Below are 17216 nucleotides of genomic sequence, written 5' to 3' on the forward strand. Positions count from 1 at the left end.
TTTATTTTAAAAATTTGATCATGGTAAGTAAAACATAATTTAAATAGTAAAAAATGTTTTTGGGAAATTATATTATTGATAAATTAAGTATTCAAAATTATGAGCATCATTGCCAGTTTTTCTCAGAATACGATATTATTAAGGAATTACCTTCAGAGAAATTTGGCAAAATAAAACGGAGATAATTAAAAAATTTGCATTCATCTGCGTTCTTATGTTAAAAATATGTTTTTTTATTCTTGCAAGTAAGTGCCTTACTGACTGGAAAAATTGAAACAGTAATCTGGTAAATCCCAGAATTAATTAAGTTTACTCATTCGACATGGAGCTAAAAAACCAAAGAGAAGGAATTTTTAAAGTTAATTTAAACCAGTATATCATTATCATCATTCCATTTTCACTCCCTATAGTCCTTAAAATATAGCTTGCTTAGAATGACGGTTGTCAGCAAAAGTGACGACATAACTTTGTAGTAACATCTTAGAAATGATTTATATTGACACACGAAAAATCATTCGTATCTGGCATGCTATTTTTTTTTTTAATACAATGCTTGACATATAATTCAACATAATTTTATGAAAGCAGCTTTAAAACTAAAATAAACTTACTTATTAACGACGTTTTTACAAGGTTACTTCATTTTGCAAAAATGGTAGATATGAGACAAATTAATCAACGTAAATCGATCGAATAAAAAAATATTCATTTGTTGTTATTCATGAAAAAAAGTATTTAATGTCAACAAATTACAACAGGGATGGAGAATACCTTAAATAAGGGAATATGGAAGTTAAGGTATTTACAGGGCTTATGACCTGTCATTGGCTGGTTTAAGTGTAAGTGTACAAATAAATAAAATAAATAAAATCAACATCAACCAAACAAAATCAACAAATGGAACAATTGAAGAAATATGGATGTTCAAACATAGGCCAAATGGTGAATGTTACACAGTGTGTAAAGTGGCCACTTAAACCAGCAAATGACAGGTCATAAGCCCTGTAAATGCCTTGACTTCCATATTCCCTTTTTTAAGGTATTCTCCATCCCTGTGGTAATTTGTTAAATAAAATAAAGTGGCCACTTTACAAACTGTGTAACATTCACCATTTTGCTTATGTTAGAACGTCTATATTTCTTCGATTTTTCCATTTGTTGATTTAAGTGAAGTAAGAGCTGAAACCTTTATTGTTGTGTCTACAAACATTTGGAAAAACTCAAATGTGACTATATGACCTAGCTTACCGTATCGCCTCCGCTTGACGACAGTTGTCACCGGAGTTTGCTGCGTCCGTTCTCTTATTACTTCATTCCTTAAACCAGTGTATAACAGGGAAATACCATTATTTATTTATTTATAATTTTGAATTGATAGGGGTCTATGAAATACTGTCTAGCAAAAAAAAAAGTTTTGACGCTTATTAGAAGCATAAGATTTTTTTTTTATTTATAATTTTAAATTTCTGCGAAAACGGTTCATTGTATTGGCCACGCCCCTAATACGTCACGTTTCGATTGAAAATTGGATCACGGTTTATTACCGTTTAATTTTAAAATGAACACCGTCCCGAATCTTGACGTCACAAATATCAATGCCAAACATGTCGCATTTTTGTAGGGACATATTTAAAAAATAATTTTATAAAGTAATGTGTGAAAATATTTCTCCACAATATTCATACTAATTTTGAAGGTACAATAAATTATACTTAATTCTTTTTACATATTTTTATCGGTATTCGTAGTATGTGATATTTCCCTATTTCAAATTTCAACACTTGATATATTTGTTTATTTTTAAAAAAGTCGTATTTCACTATAGCAGGCCTAAATTAAATAATTATTTTATAAATGATAGAAGACAGATTACTTAACAGTATGTTTGTTTGTTATTTTTTATTTTGAATACCCGTATTTTAAAATATTTTGTCTTTTGCTAAATATAACACGATTATACTACACCATTTCTAAGAGGTATTTTTAGCTCAGTCTTTTAGGAGTTAGTAAAATCTTCTCCAATTAAAATTCAGAACCCGTTTTTCTACAAATATTTGGACATACGTAAATTATATAAAATAACTTAGAATATGTAAAAATTAAAGAAAACTCTCATAATTATAAAAAAAAACCACCCAACTTGACCGCTGATCGTATTCGTTTATCATGTACGAAGGAGAAAAATATATGAGCGTCGTTCGTAAAACTAAACTCAGCTACTGTATCTTGAAAACGTGATTTGAATCCAATTACCCCTAAGCAGGTAGGTTCCCGCTATTAATTTAGGTAATCGGTGCCAAATACATTTAAGACCACCGAAGGTCACACGAATCTTTGTAGCACAGCGTCGATCTGTATAAATACTTAGCAATCTTCATTTGTAGGTATCATTCAGTTTATGTACTCTGAAAAGTATCCCAAAATGTTCAAACTGGTAGGTTAACAAAATTATTATATTTTTCTTTGAATTTATTTATATTTTGAAATATCTAATAAACAATAGAAAATTTGAAAACATTTTAAAAAATTTTAATTATATTTTTTTTTATTGTATTGGCTCAAATTTTATTAATTTTTGTTTGCAAATTACCCCCATTATCGAAGAAAATTATCAATGCTTTCGAAAACATGGTAAAGTTCTTAGTTTTTAATAAGGCAGCAATTTTTAAATATTTTTACTTTTTTTTTATTTATTAATACTTCACCTCAAATAAAATAAAACAATAGAAATGAAACCAAAAAAAATATATTATTTTGTAAATGAAAGACAAAAAATAATTAAATATCTCATAATTAAACAAGACAGATCCATTAATTGTTTGACGAAATATGCCAAATTTACTTTAGTTTTACGTAATTTTTTGCCTTGTTTTTGTTGTCTTTTCATTCACATCTTATTTAATTATACAAAATTATCAATACGTTTTAAAAAAATAAACGACTTAAGTGTTATTTGACTTTCGTGAAGCAAACGAGCTGAAACCTTTATCATGCGGATGAGATTCATCCGACTGAACCATTTCCCCTACTAGGCAACGTCTAAATACAATTTTCCAATTTATATTCTTCTGTTACCAGATACTTAAATCAATAACGTTTTTAGTATGTCTAAATGTCCGTAGACAGGCTGGATTAAAATAAATGTTTTCAGGGGTTGCCTGGTGGGTGAAGTAATTCAGCCGGGTGAATTTCACCCATATGATTAAGGTTTCAGCTCTTTTACTTCACAATAGTAAACAGATGGAAGAGAAAATGTGGATTTTTAAACAAAGGCAGAATGGTAAATGTTACTTAATGTGTAAAGTGGTCACTTAAACCAGCCAACGACAGGTTATAAAGCTTATAAATGCCTAAACTTCCATATTCCTTTCTCAAAAATGGTTTCCCTCTCTGTTGCAACAAATAATATTTTTTTTTAAAGTTTTTTATCATGCATAAAGTTTATTTTAATAAAAATTACATGATATTTATGTATTTTACAAATAAAATACATCTTATTTTGTCAATAACAGATTAAAGGAATACTTTTTTTTTTGATAGTATGTTTAAATTATATTGGTTAGTTACCGCTACCAATAAGGGCAGGTATGAAGGTCATAAAAACGTCAATAAGATGTTGTTATAAATTGAATATTACACTCAGAATTATCCTTTTTTTAAAAAAATAAAATTAAACAATTCTATACAAAAGGGTTTCAGCAAAAATATTTCAATAAACATTTTTTTTAAAAGTATTACCAAAGCCATAATTTTACGTTGAAATAAAGGAAAATGTCAGAAAAATGTATGTGATTTAAAATGCTTGTATTTCTTTTCAAAAAGAAAAAAATGAGATTTTGCAGCGGCCACTTTCATATTAAATTTATGATCTTCAAATTATTACAAAAAAATTAAGTTCAACACTTTTTAGTTTTTATTTGGATCCCAGATACCTAAGTAAAGTCTAAATTTGAAATGGCCGGTTTAAATGTAATTGTATTTTAGTTACATAAAACTTTAAGGAAAATTTTTAAAAAGAAATACCTATAAAAATTATTGTTTTTAACTAATTTATGTTTTTTTACTTTTTTATTATTGTGCGATTTAAAAAAAACGCTTGTTTTAAAATAGCAAAATTGTATGATTTCCTAATTTTGCGCGCGTTTTACCAGACTACAGCGTTAAGCGTAACATGTTGTAGACATACGTTTTCAAACATTAATTAACTCTTTTTTTCCAGTTTTTCTTCGCCGTTTTGGCTATTATCGTATCTATGGCACAAGCCAAGCCATCAGCTATCGTGGCTGCTCCGATAGCCTACACTGCCCCCCTGGCCTACTCATCTCCATTGGCCTACAGTGCCTACAGCGCCTACAGCCCTTACGCCTACTCTGCTCCTCTCGCCTACTCTGCGCCCTACGCCTCCTACTACCTTTGAATCTAATGAGACACGCAAAATAAAACAAAAATGAAACTGACAAAATTTTAAAACGGTGCATTTCAATGTTTTTAAAAGCAAAAAATAATATTATTAATAAATTAATAGAAATTGTCTTTTGTTATTTTATTTTTTATAAACTGAACTGTGAATGATGCACAGCATATAAAGTGAACGCTTCAACAAGCAAATTACAGAAAACTAAATTATTTGCCCTGTGATGAAAATGGAAAGTGTTTTATGATTTTTTTTATTTACTTGGTAAGAAATCGATTTACAATATTCTATTTTATTTACATAAACGGCAACATTGCCTTTTACAAAACTTATAATATGAATATATTTGGTTTTATATTTTTTTTTAAACACTTTTTTTTACCCAAGATTTAGAAAAAAAAATAAACCAGAAAATTGTACAACACATTCAGTTAAAGTTACAACAATTTAAAAATAAACGTAAAGAACTAAGTTAATAATAAAATATTATAACAAATTAATATGACAAGAAAATCATAAAGTTTCTGCTTCATATAATAATTATACTAAAGGTTTAATTACCATTCACCATCTTTAAAAAAGTTCGAAAGGTTGGTTCTACAGGAACAGTACCCTTCACTTAATATACCCGATACGTGGGAAAAGCTATTGCCGAGTTCGTGGAGTCTGTTTAACACAGCATTACAAGTATACACTATTGCTACAAAACGGTAGTAACGGTCTCGTAACTCTTGCAAGCACCCTGAAGATAATGAGAGATAGCAGATAATTAATAATAACTGCCATATTAGAGGTCATTCATTAAAATTAAACACCTTTCTTTCATATCCAGCCCTAAAAAGAACAATCCGAGTTTAGGAACTTTGGAATTGCTTTCCCGGGAAAGTGATTGATGCACGCTCGGTTATTGCATTTAAAAACTGTCTGGACGAACACATATTAGTAAATTTATAATGTTCTAAATTACATTTTCTACATAAAAGACATTATGGTGTTCACAGCTATTCATGTATCAGCTTTTTGTTTCTAGTGTTTATAATAATAATAACAATAATGGCACGTAAAAATAGCCAAATGTCTACAGCACACTGGTTTTCATATTTATTTTTGTGTTTCTATTAACCAGTTAAGTGCCGGCCGTACAAAAATAGCGCGTAACAACGCGTGCCTTTGTACGCGCTTTACGCGTCGAGTTCAAGTATACAGAACGATTTTGGATTTCATACACTCGGAAACATCTGTTTAAAGCTTGATTAAACACTAGAATAAGGGGAATTATTAAAATTATCGATACGACCGTGATTTAAATGAGAGTTTGTAAACATTGTCTAAAATTTAACGGCCCGCTGGGAACTGCCATAGGAATACCTAGCGGCCAGAGAATCTTAGGATACTGATTAATTTTTTTACATTACTTTAAAAATAGTATTTAATCTATCTGTCGTGGTGTAGTAGTTAAACATTTAAATACCATTCACGAAATTTCGGATTAATTTTTAATATAGTTAGGGTAAACCTCATATATGTGAGTAAATATTTCAACTCCAATACTATGAATATTTATAGATTCTTTAAACATACGCTGAATGGTAAATTTTGCACTAAAAATTAATGTTTTTTTCTCATTATCCCTTTAAAAGAGGTTATTTGTCTCATAAAACTGTAAACTCTCTTTTTGACGCACCAAAAATACTTGAATTTATTAATTTTAGAGTACCTGCTGTCAACACTGGGAATACTTTATTGTTTCATTGCTCTAGTACTTCTTGCAACCAACAAAACAATTCATTGATACCGAGATTGCATAGGTAAGGTAACACTTATGGAACGGCTGCAGACATTCTGTCCAATTCTTTACTATCTTATAAGTCCACAATATCAAGTTTATTTGTAGCTGCTCGTCAAACTATTATTGACAATTCAATTCCATTAATTAAAAAATACTTACTTGTTTATTTTTATTACCATATACTTGTTTTTTATTTTTTACTATTATATCAAATTGCATTGTAGTATTGGCAAATACGCATTTCATAGATACATATTTTTATTTCTTATTTTTTCGTGATAATATTATGCTTGCTTGTTTATTAATTTAACTTAAAAATGTCTTTATTGCTTACCGTAACACTTTATATATTGTTTGCTTTACAGAATTTATTTCATAAGCTTATATCTTTGCATTTTTTGTTTATATGCTTACTGTTTTTTCTTGCATACCTTTGTTATTATTGTTTTTTTTTACTTTGTAAAACTTTTTATTATATCCTTTTTAACTAATTTCACATATTTTTTCTGTATATTCTGTGTTTATTGTTTAGTGTGTTAGTATGTATTTCATTTTTATTTTTTGTAAATGCCTTTTGGGAGTCAATGAACAAAATAAAAAAATAAAACGAAATACATGGATAAAAGAAGAAAAAAACAAAGTAAATATATGGTAAAACTATTGAAAAAGTTAATGAAATGAAGTATTTGGGTATAATATTAGACTGGAAATTAACAATGGATGCAAATTTTAAGCACGTCTTTAAAAAAAATTTTAAAAACTCGGTAAATTGAGAAATAAATTCTATAAAAATACAGCAGAACTGATATATAAAACTATTATCATTCCACATGTAGATTACTGCTAAACAGTATTATTTGTAGCCAATGACAGAAATTAAAATAAATTGGAAATACTTCAAAATAGAGCCATTAGAATACTGCAAAAGAAAAGAAGGTATAGTACAATAAAAAAATGCGAGAAGATCTTTATTGGATAGCAATTAAAAATAGACTGATATTTCATTTGCTTGATTTTACATTTAAATGTTTAAACAATCGAATGCCCAAATACTTCATTCATAAGATAGTGCTTAATAAAAATTCCATAACTATATTACTATAAATAAGGATAGAAGGCTGCCATAAAAAAAAACAGAATCTCAAAATTGGATATTGTATAAAGGTTTGAAAACGTATAAAGATATGCCTGAATGTATGAAGAATGAAAAAAGTTTGAATGATTTTTTTTTAAATGTCGTGTTTACTGTAAAATGATGTAAATAGATATGTAAGTAAAATAAGTGTTAATATTTGTTTATTTACTATGTATTGTAATAAAAGCTAACTTTAGAAATAAATGAAGTAAAAAAATAACGGATATTGATAGATTGAAATTTTGAAAATATCACGTAAACTGTTTGGCGGATTACCAAGGTCCTGTTTTTTGCCTGTCATATTTATTGACTGTACAAATTTGTATGAATATTTTTAGTTACATTTTATAAAAAAAAAAACAAGGAAAAAAACAAAATCGTTTTCAAGCAATAAATAACACAATTGAAAAACAAAAAAATCAAAAACTCACTAAATCTATGTTGACGGATCAAAGGGTTAAGCATGACGATGAAGAAAACTTACTCACCCTTAAATAATATATTTTAAGACAATCTTAGATTCTTACCAAATGTATGGCGTAATTCCATCTATTTATTTTTAGAATATTGTTTATTTTACTCAAAGAAAAACCTTTTTAATATCATGCCCATCAATATGACTGTGGCTTTGATCTAATATGGCCAATGTCGTAAATCGCAGTATTACCTACAAGAGATTAATTTTTTTTACATTTTGCGGAGTTTTAATGAAATATTGACAATTGACATGGACAATTCATATCAACAATTTAATTAGCAAAGTGGCGACATTATTGAGTCTTTTTTTAAAAATCAAAAACTTTGTTCCAAAAACGGAAAAATTCTAATGTATGAAGCCTATGTAAAAACTAAAATAATACGCAACTACTATGGGGAGCAGGATATCAAAATGACCAAAACAGACTACAAAGACAACAAAGACAACAAAATAAAATATTAAAGTTAGTATATGACCTTCTCTTTATAACTGCAACTAGAGAAATTTTTAAACAAACTAAGCAATAAAATATGACTAAACTCTTTCAACTAGAATCATTAAAAATTATCCATAAATTAGCCACTAATGTAATAATAGTAGACGAAGAACTGAAACTTGTAAAAAATGGTGGTCAACATGGACATAATACGAGAATATCAGACAAATACCATATACAAGTTACTAAAACAAGACAAGGACAATCAAGAATAATGAACCAGGGACTACAATTATACAATAAACTACCAAACAAAACTAAACAAAAGACTCAGACAAACTTTTCAAAAGATGTAAAAAATATTATTTTGAACAACAGAGTATGAATAAAAAATGTTTATTCTATTTTTTGTAAAAATAATAAACGTGCTTGAAACGAATATTAATTAAATACATTACAACACAATAGGTTTAGTATGTATGTACATATAACATAATTATACGTATATTTTTTTATTTGACATCAACCCTCTAAATGTTGGAAAGATATAAACGAAATCTGACATTTGTCTTTTCAGATACAAGCCATAGTCAAATGAACAAAATATTAAGAAGACTTAGAATTTATAGGGCTTATGACATGTCATCGGTTGTTTTCAGTGGCAACTTATTCAGTGAGTAACATTCACCATAATGTAGTCGGCCTCGTGGTGTAATGGTCAGCGCGTTTATCTACCATGCGAGAGGTCTCGCGTTCGATTCCCGACATGGTTGATATGAAATATTTATTTAAGAGGGTGTTTTCACACCTGAATATTTCGTAGTCTCTGGCGTAAGAATGATCATCTTACCTTCATGTAACAAAAATGATCAAGATACGCTGCGATTAGCGTACCAATGCAGTGCCTTAGCACCATTAGGTGCGGAAAGAGAATGATTGATCAAACATTCACCATTCTGCCATTCTTTGAACATCGATATTCCTTCAATTTGTCTAAATGTTTGTTTTGGTTTCGTTGAAAAGCTGATATCTTTATTGATGCGGGTAAGATTCATCTGAGTAAATTATTTTACCTACATACTAGGCAACGCCCAAAATATTTTTTATTTATTTTTCTTCTTAAACCAGCTGGCTTTTTAAAATATATATATTTTTTAGTAATTAAATAATTTTAATGCTTGTGGTTGACCAAAACATTTCATTTTGAGGGCCATTATCAACGAGTTGTAAATAACTCACTTTTAGAAAATGGGAATCAAGTTGGGGTAGAGTAGAATTCGAACCACGGACCTTTAATCCGTGAGTCCGAGACACTAGCCACGGGATAATAACCGGATTAGTAATCAACAGTATTTTTAGTGTGTCAATTTTTTTGTTGACAAGGGCCGGATTTAATATTCCCTAGGGAGTTATTAAGATTACGGTATTACAACAGAAATGGAGAACATTTTAGAGAAGAACATTTTTATGTTTTTATATGTGCTATTTCTTAATGCAATTTTTTTTTTCTAAATTTATTTTATGAAAACATACAGTCAACAATGATTACTTACATATAAATTATATGGTTTAAAGACAGACCAGTAAAATTTCAGTTAAATAGTAGTTTTTATCTTCTCTTCTGTGAGCGTGCGTATATATGCGTAATGTGTAAGGGGTGTGTTTGTGTTTATTTGGATGAAAGTAAGTAAAGTAACGGATGTTTGAAAGTGTGAAAGCTTGATATGATTAAAACATCAAAGTAATTATTCGCTACCCGCTTATAGAGATGCCTTTTTGCTCTATTGCATAGAACATAAGCGTACCAAATTTTTGGTTTAAAAACAACTTGAAATTACGAATATGAACGTTTTCAGTTTGCGCTTGCAATTCTTGACCTGAGTATCTAAAGCCCGTTGTATTGCTGTAAACTATAGCGAACTTCGTGATTGATTGTCATTAAATGATTTTGTCCGTTTGGGTGGATCTGTAAGCGGGTTGTAAATTATTCTCTGAAATTAAAACCCATCTTAAACGTTTTTTCCTCACAAAAAAATTACAGTCAGTACCTATTTAGCAATAATTATTTTAAATCAACAATGTTTTAGGAATATCCAAATGTTGGCAGACAGGACGTATTTCCTCCCTAGAGAGTTATTTTGATCTAATTTTTTTGCAATCGAGAGGGAATTTTTTTTTAAAGTGAATATGGAAGTGCAAAATGAACTAAAATAACTCTATATTCTCTTCTCAAAATAGTTTTCCCTTTTTGTTGCATTAAATTTATTGTAGATCTAAATAACTACCTTGGGAGGAAATCCAGCCTGTCTGCAAACATTTGGACATACTCAAAACATTGTTGAATTAACTAACTGGTATAAGATGTATCAAAATTAAAAAAATGTTTTCAGGCGTTGCCTAGTAGGTGAATTAGTTCAGCGGGATTAATCTCACTCACATGATAAAGGTTTCAGCTCTTTTTCTTTACAAAAGTCGACAAATGGAAGAGTTAGGAAATGTGAATGTTTTAACGGGTATGTGTGAATATAATTATACATGCGTACGCACGCATGCGCATTTGCATGCATATGCATTGTACATAAATTAAATATTGTATTCCCACAGCAAGCATAAGCATTTTTAGTTAAAATGTTGTAACTTTATATTATACTAGCGGACCCGACAGGCGTTGTCCTGCCCGAACGTTAGTTTTCCTGCTGTTACCTTGAAAAAAGACTTTTCATTGATAAGTAGGTACTTGTTAATAATTGAATTCCAAAACTAAAAATAATTAATATTCAAATATTGTATTTCAGTAGGTACCTGGATATTTGTTAAATTCCAAAACACAAAATAATTCATTTTCAAATATAGAATTATTTTTGCAAATGTCAAACTCAGCTCGTTTCACCAAAAGGGGTGCATTTTATTCATAAATGCAATTTTCAAAAATGCATTAAATGTCAGCTTATATTATTTTAGTTTTACTAAAAATCCAGTAAAAAGAAGTAAATGGGAAGAAATTATAAGTAATGTAAGGAAAGAATCTGATTGGTATCCATAAAAAGCGAATGTTGTTAATAAACATTAAAAAACAAACTTTTTTTAAATATTAAAAAAATCCATTCATTTTTTTTGCATTTGCATTCTCATTGGATGCAACCCTGGTAGGTCGATGAAACAAATATTTAGGCTTCTAACTTTTTTTTTAAAGATTCGATTGAAAATTTTAATATCTAACACGCGAGCGCAAAGACCTACATTTCGCTAAAAACCGCACGTAAATCGGTTGTGCCGTTCAGGAGGAGTTCAGTGACATCACGCGTATGGAACAATTGTAAATATAAAGATTAAACAAAAAAACATAGGGCAGAATGGTGAATATTACAGAGTGTGTAATGTGATAACTGTAACAAGCCAATGACAAATCGTAAGTCCTGTAAATGCAGAGATTTCTATATACCCTTCTCAAAAAAGTTTTCCCTCTCTGTTGCAAACAATTTTTTTTTTTTTAATATTAACATTCAGTCATTACATATTGGCACGTTGAAAAAAACCTTTTTTCTTCTTATTTTGGCACATTGATCGAATCCTATTGGCCATCCCTAATCTAGAATATTCTTTACAGTCTTCTTGTCGTCAGAAGCCACATTCTTTAATAAACGATTAGGCTTCGGTTATACGTTATGAATACCTTAACAGTTCGTCTTCACGTCACATGGTAATGGTACATAAGTAAGTAATATGTCGATACATTACAATAACAAGGACATGTTGATGGTCCATCTAGAGACCAAAGGTATAAAAGACCGGGAAGACAGACCTAATCATCACTTAGTTTGAGACAATTGGCAGATTCACACTTCGATCAAAATGTTCAAACTGGTGGGTTAAAAAATACATATTTATATATTGTAATATTTCTCTTAATTGCAGTGAAGTTTTAATTATTCAGTTGTTAATGTACTCGTATACACAGTGCCCGGTTAAGTGTTATATTTCTTAAATAAAATTAAATCAAGTTTAACATTTATTACAATGTTCATTCTGACTAATATTTAAACACGCGACGAAAATTGTATTAAAAACCATTGAAAATCTTTGGTTTTATATTACTTTTTATTTTACAATGTATTATGTAAGTCAAAATTTTCATAGCTAAAAAAAATCTGGATCTAACGCTTGAGGGTTTTGAACTGTATCAATAGATCTGGACAACTAACTAAATTCTTTAAATAATAAATTAATTAGTCTCTGCAAAGCTTATTATCTGTTACTCTTAAATCCACCATGATGAGTCATAAGTCATAAACCCTGTAAATGCCTAGGATCGAATATACCCTATTACAAACAAAATTACTTCCTTTTGTTCAAATTTATTTTATATGTCGCATTAATTTGATTGTAAAAGAGAAGACCTTTTCCTTTTTTTGTATCGTTTAGTTCAATAAACGATTTCATCTTGAGTTTTAATTCGTTTTTTTATATCCTTATTAGTAATCTAGTTACGAGTTTGACTCGAAAACAATTTGGAAAAAAGGTTTTCACTCTACATAATTTATTAACAAGTTTTTTTTAATACCTAGCTGTTTATTTTAAAAATATGCTTTACATGCATATTTATATTTAAACATTTAAAAAATTTGTTATCTTGGACTGGTTGTTACTTAAGATGTTAATATGATTATCTTAACAACGTTTAAGTACACCATGATTTTTTTATTCTCTGTTCGTACTTTGATGAATAATTAAATAGTTACGTACTTTTTGCAACCACTTCTAAGTACTTACTGTTGACGTTATTTTATAACATTTATTAATTATTCTGAAACCGTTAAAAAAACCAATCAAAAAATCCACAGTAAAAACAGTAAAACAAAGAATTTGAGAAGGGTTTTGGTCCTGTGGTAAAGTCGCGGCCTCGCGGTTTAGAAATCCGGGTTCAAAACCGAGAAGGTATTCCCCATTTTCAAACACAGTTATTTACGACTCAAATACGACAGCTCCAAAATTAAAATATTACCCAAATTATAAGAACGCAAGTATACACATTTTTTCCTGTGGAGTCTAAAACACCATCATCATTTCATGTTCGCTCCCTAGTTGGAGCATATGATATCCACAAAGAGCCTCCATGCATCTCTATCGGCTGCCAGCTCCTGGCGCTGCGTCCTCCTAAGTCAGGTTCTCGTTCCGATTATGTGACATAAACTGCCGACGAACAGTCAGGCAGTGGACGTCCAGGACGTCGAGAACCTGATGCCTTGTAAAATAGGCAAGCGTGGTTAAGGCTCTCAGGAGGCATCAACTGTATCGCCTCCGCTTGAAGACAGTTGTCACCGGAGTTTACTGCGTTCGTTTTCTTATTACTTTATTTCCCACAAATTCAAACCACCACACACCCAAGTTTCTTCTGAGACATTTATTCTCAAAACTCAGAATTTTGCTGTTTTGGGCCCTATTGGGGTTGTACGATTCGAATCCGTAGAGTAAAATCGGTTTTATGCAGGCGTTATATAGGCGGTTCTTGGTTCTCACTAAGTACTGTTGAATGGTACTCCTAACCGCATTTCCAGTTCTTTTTGAAAGCTGCCATTTTCTGTAACATGTACTCCTAGGTATTTGAAACTCTCGATCTCGAACTCGAGTCTAAGCCCAGGCACACAATGTTTTTTTCAGTTTAAAAATCATTGGAATTTATTTTTCAAAATAAAAGCCCTTTTATCATCATTATAATTCTCTTTCTGCACCCAATGATGCAAAGGGCACTGCATTGGTACACCATTCGCAACGTATCTTGATTTGCTGACCATTACACTACGAAGCCGACTATTCGAAAGTTAAATGAATTGCTCTAATAATAATAACAAAAAACAGTTTTCCTAGATTTTATATGATTTTATTACTAAAAGTTCTTCAGGAAAGTAATTATTTTGGTTTGTACACTCTAACATGAAATATTTTTGTTGCCTTAAATTTAACTTTAGTAAAAATGCCTCAATCCCAGGTGATTATATTTTCTCGTCTCTTAGGCTAAACCTAAAGATATGCTCATCTATCTGTTTTTCAATTAGATGTATTTTTTTTCACATTATAAACAATAACAAAAAAATGTGTATAATATTAAATTATCATTTTTGTTTCTAATGCCGAATTAATAATTTTAAGAACTATGCCACTAATTGTGCCCATAAAAAATACATTCAGGAAAATTTCTGCATACTCTTCTTGAAAAACGTCAACTTTTGACTTGTGCCATCATTATTGCCCAAATGCGACTTATTATACAAGCTCTCAGACATATTTCGAGTCAAAAAATTAACCCTGTTATGTATGAAGAAAAATGGCAATTTTACGAGTACAACAAGGTTTTTCGCTCGGAAATTTCTGACCGATTACTTGTTCGATTTACTGATTCGTGAAATACAGCCTTAAGAACATTTCGACATAACATTTAAAATTTTGTTGAGAAACGCCTTTTGTTAACGCTTCTTCTTCTTCTTATGGTGTCACTATGCAGTGGAGGTTGGGTAGCATCATAGCCCTTTTTTGTCCGCATTCGCTCTTAATAACTATCTGGAGCTACAGTGAAACCACTCTCTTAAACTTTTAAGCCAGAAGATAAATATATCTTCTTTCTACGGTGCTTTTTCCTTCGACTCTTTTTTAAACTGTTTTGTACTTCTCTCTCCTCATAAAATGTTTTTTTTTTTTTTTTTTTCATGCGTCTAATTACTTTTTCGTTGCGAGCGTTGTTGATCTACTAATAAAATTAAAAGCATTGTTTTATGGCACCACATTTATTATAGAATGTTTTAATTCTCTTTGTGAGACAATGAACGATGGACAACCGGACAATCTTTCGTAAATTTTTTAAGTTTATGAAGATTCGGGTCTACAAAATAATTTTAAAAAAACCATTTAAACAAGTCAATTTTTCAAGTACATGTGAAGCACATTACCACTATCATATACATGTTTTTTTTTTGCTGGTTTTCGAAATTGTTCGGAGTTGCCACTACAAGTGTAGTGACTTCGGACGACTATGAAATTCTCTCTGTAAAGAAAATTCAATTGAAATTATGAGGACAACATACACTACATGGTCAACATATAAGTTTTTTGTTCAAATGGTGCTGTGCGTAACACATGTGGGGTTAAAAAAAGTGAGAAATAAAATATTTGAATGAAAAAAATTGTGACGTGTTTATTAAATAAAAACAATAATTAAATTCATTTAAATGATATAAATCTAAGTATTTTTGGCACTGAAAACTTGACAGTTTCATCTCGAACAAATATTTTTTTATCCCGTACTTTCAAAGTAGCTTTATCCATATTTTGTTAATCGTCGTCCTCCAACCTTACGTTTATATATTCGCAGCATGTCCACTTCATCTCGCAAAATACGTTATTTTTGTATTTATTTTATATTCGTTTAACGAACAAAAGTCTTTATATCAAACCAATCTATCCAAAAATATATAATTATATTTTACTGATCTGGACACGAGTTTGTTGAACACTATGCAAAAAATTAAAGATTGGCAGAGACACAGTAGTGCCGCGATTACTATAATGATTTACAACACTAGCAATAAGAAACAAAACATACCCACGTAGCGTTAGGCCGTTGCAAGCATACCGATGCAAGAGGACTGTCGTTCGCGTTATCCCCTCCCTATAGATTACTTTGAAGCGATACTATGTGCCACTGTCCGACTTCTCCTGCCATATTGGAAGCTACCCCATTCCCTGGTACTGATAAAATATTAAAGCCTCACACAATTAGCATATGCCAATTGAGGTTGAAGTCTCTATTACTAAGAAGGTCATGCATTTTGAAAAAAAAACAGTTTCTTGCCATCTCTATCCTAACTTTATATTGGGCCAGCATCCCAAATATTTATATTATTGTAATCTTTCTAGTTCCTTCATTCCCATTTTTACAGGCATATATGTTACTTGGTCAGTTTTACTGGAAACCATACACTGAGTTTAAGACAAATTTATTTTTAGTCCTCTTTTGTTATAAATATATCATATTCCCCCATAAGTACACTGCGGTTTGTCTAAATGAACCATTTTATGGGACAGCAAAAACAAACTTTGAAAAAATTTCTAATCCTCATAAATTAATGTGTATTGACATTATATTGCACAGTTTGTTTTGTCGTAATTGCTCATTTGATTATAAAAATATGAAAAGAATACTCTAGCGTCATAGTTATTAAAGTGTTTTTCTTAATATTTTACTCATTCAAAGACTACTAAGGTTTACGGTGTATCTCGCCTAAAAAAATCATTGAGATACGTCAGTAGTTTCGTAAGAAAGAGAAAAATTGTGCCAAATTTAGGCTTATGGCAAAGTTTTTCTGAGGATGCGATATACCTAATTTATTTTTCTGTATGACTAAATATGTTATTTTATTATTCCAGTTCTTCTTTTTGGCTCTCTTGGCTATGGCATACGCCAAACCATCAGGTTTCGTAGCTGGCTATGCTAGCCCCCTGGCCTACACCGCCCCCTATAGCGCTTACACAGCATACAGCCCTTATGCTGCGTACAGCGCGTATAGTCCTTACGCCTACACCGCCCCGCTGGCTTATTCATCGCCATATGCCGCCTACAGCTATTATTAAATCCAAATAAACTATAAACAAATGAATAAATATAAAGATGTAATTTTTGCAACTGGACTTAAATGTTATGTATCATATTGAATAAATAAAGTTCACCATTCAAAATATTTTTATTTTAGTTAATCTCTTGTGAAAAAATATTAAATAGGAAAATAAGGTACATGAAAAATCGTAAACTTGTACTACACTAAAAAATGTACCGAAAACAATCGTCCAGAATCGTATTTTTAACTCGATGTACTTAGGGTAAAAACCTGAAACAGGGAAACAAACTGGGTCTAATGGTAGTGTAATGGTTGATACATTCGCCTCCTAGGCATAAGGTCCCGGGTTTGTTCCCGG

At 30.3% G+C, this 17216-nt stretch overlaps 2 protein-coding genes across 2 annotated transcripts; both read left to right on the plus strand.

Annotated features, from left to right (window-relative positions):
- The first annotated feature begins 2404 nt into the window (after positions 1-2404).
- Positions 2405-4532, plus strand: LOC148285343 (uncharacterized). Its single transcript, XM_088226395.1, has 2 exons — positions 2405-2434; positions 4220-4532. The coding sequence occupies exons 1-2, from the start codon at positions 2423-2425 to the stop codon at positions 4415-4417; spliced, it is 210 nt and encodes a 69-aa protein (XP_088082521.1). The 5' UTR covers positions 2405-2422; the 3' UTR covers positions 4418-4532.
- A 7471-nt stretch (positions 4533-12003) lies between these two features.
- LOC148285344 (uncharacterized) lies at positions 12004-16979 on the plus strand. Its single transcript, XM_088226407.1, has 2 exons — positions 12004-12116; positions 16671-16979. The coding sequence occupies exons 1-2, from the start codon at positions 12105-12107 to the stop codon at positions 16872-16874; spliced, it is 216 nt and encodes a 71-aa protein (XP_088082533.1). The 5' UTR covers positions 12004-12104; the 3' UTR covers positions 16875-16979.
- The last annotated feature ends 237 nt before the right edge of the window (positions 16980-17216 follow it).

The sequence above is a fragment of the Micrasema longulum genome, unplaced genomic scaffold (assembly GCF_059751315.1).
Source record: "Micrasema longulum isolate JH-2025_06_02 unplaced genomic scaffold, ASM5975131v1 h1tg000040l, whole genome shotgun sequence".
NCBI lineage: Eukaryota > Metazoa > Arthropoda > Insecta > Trichoptera > Brachycentridae > Micrasema > Micrasema longulum.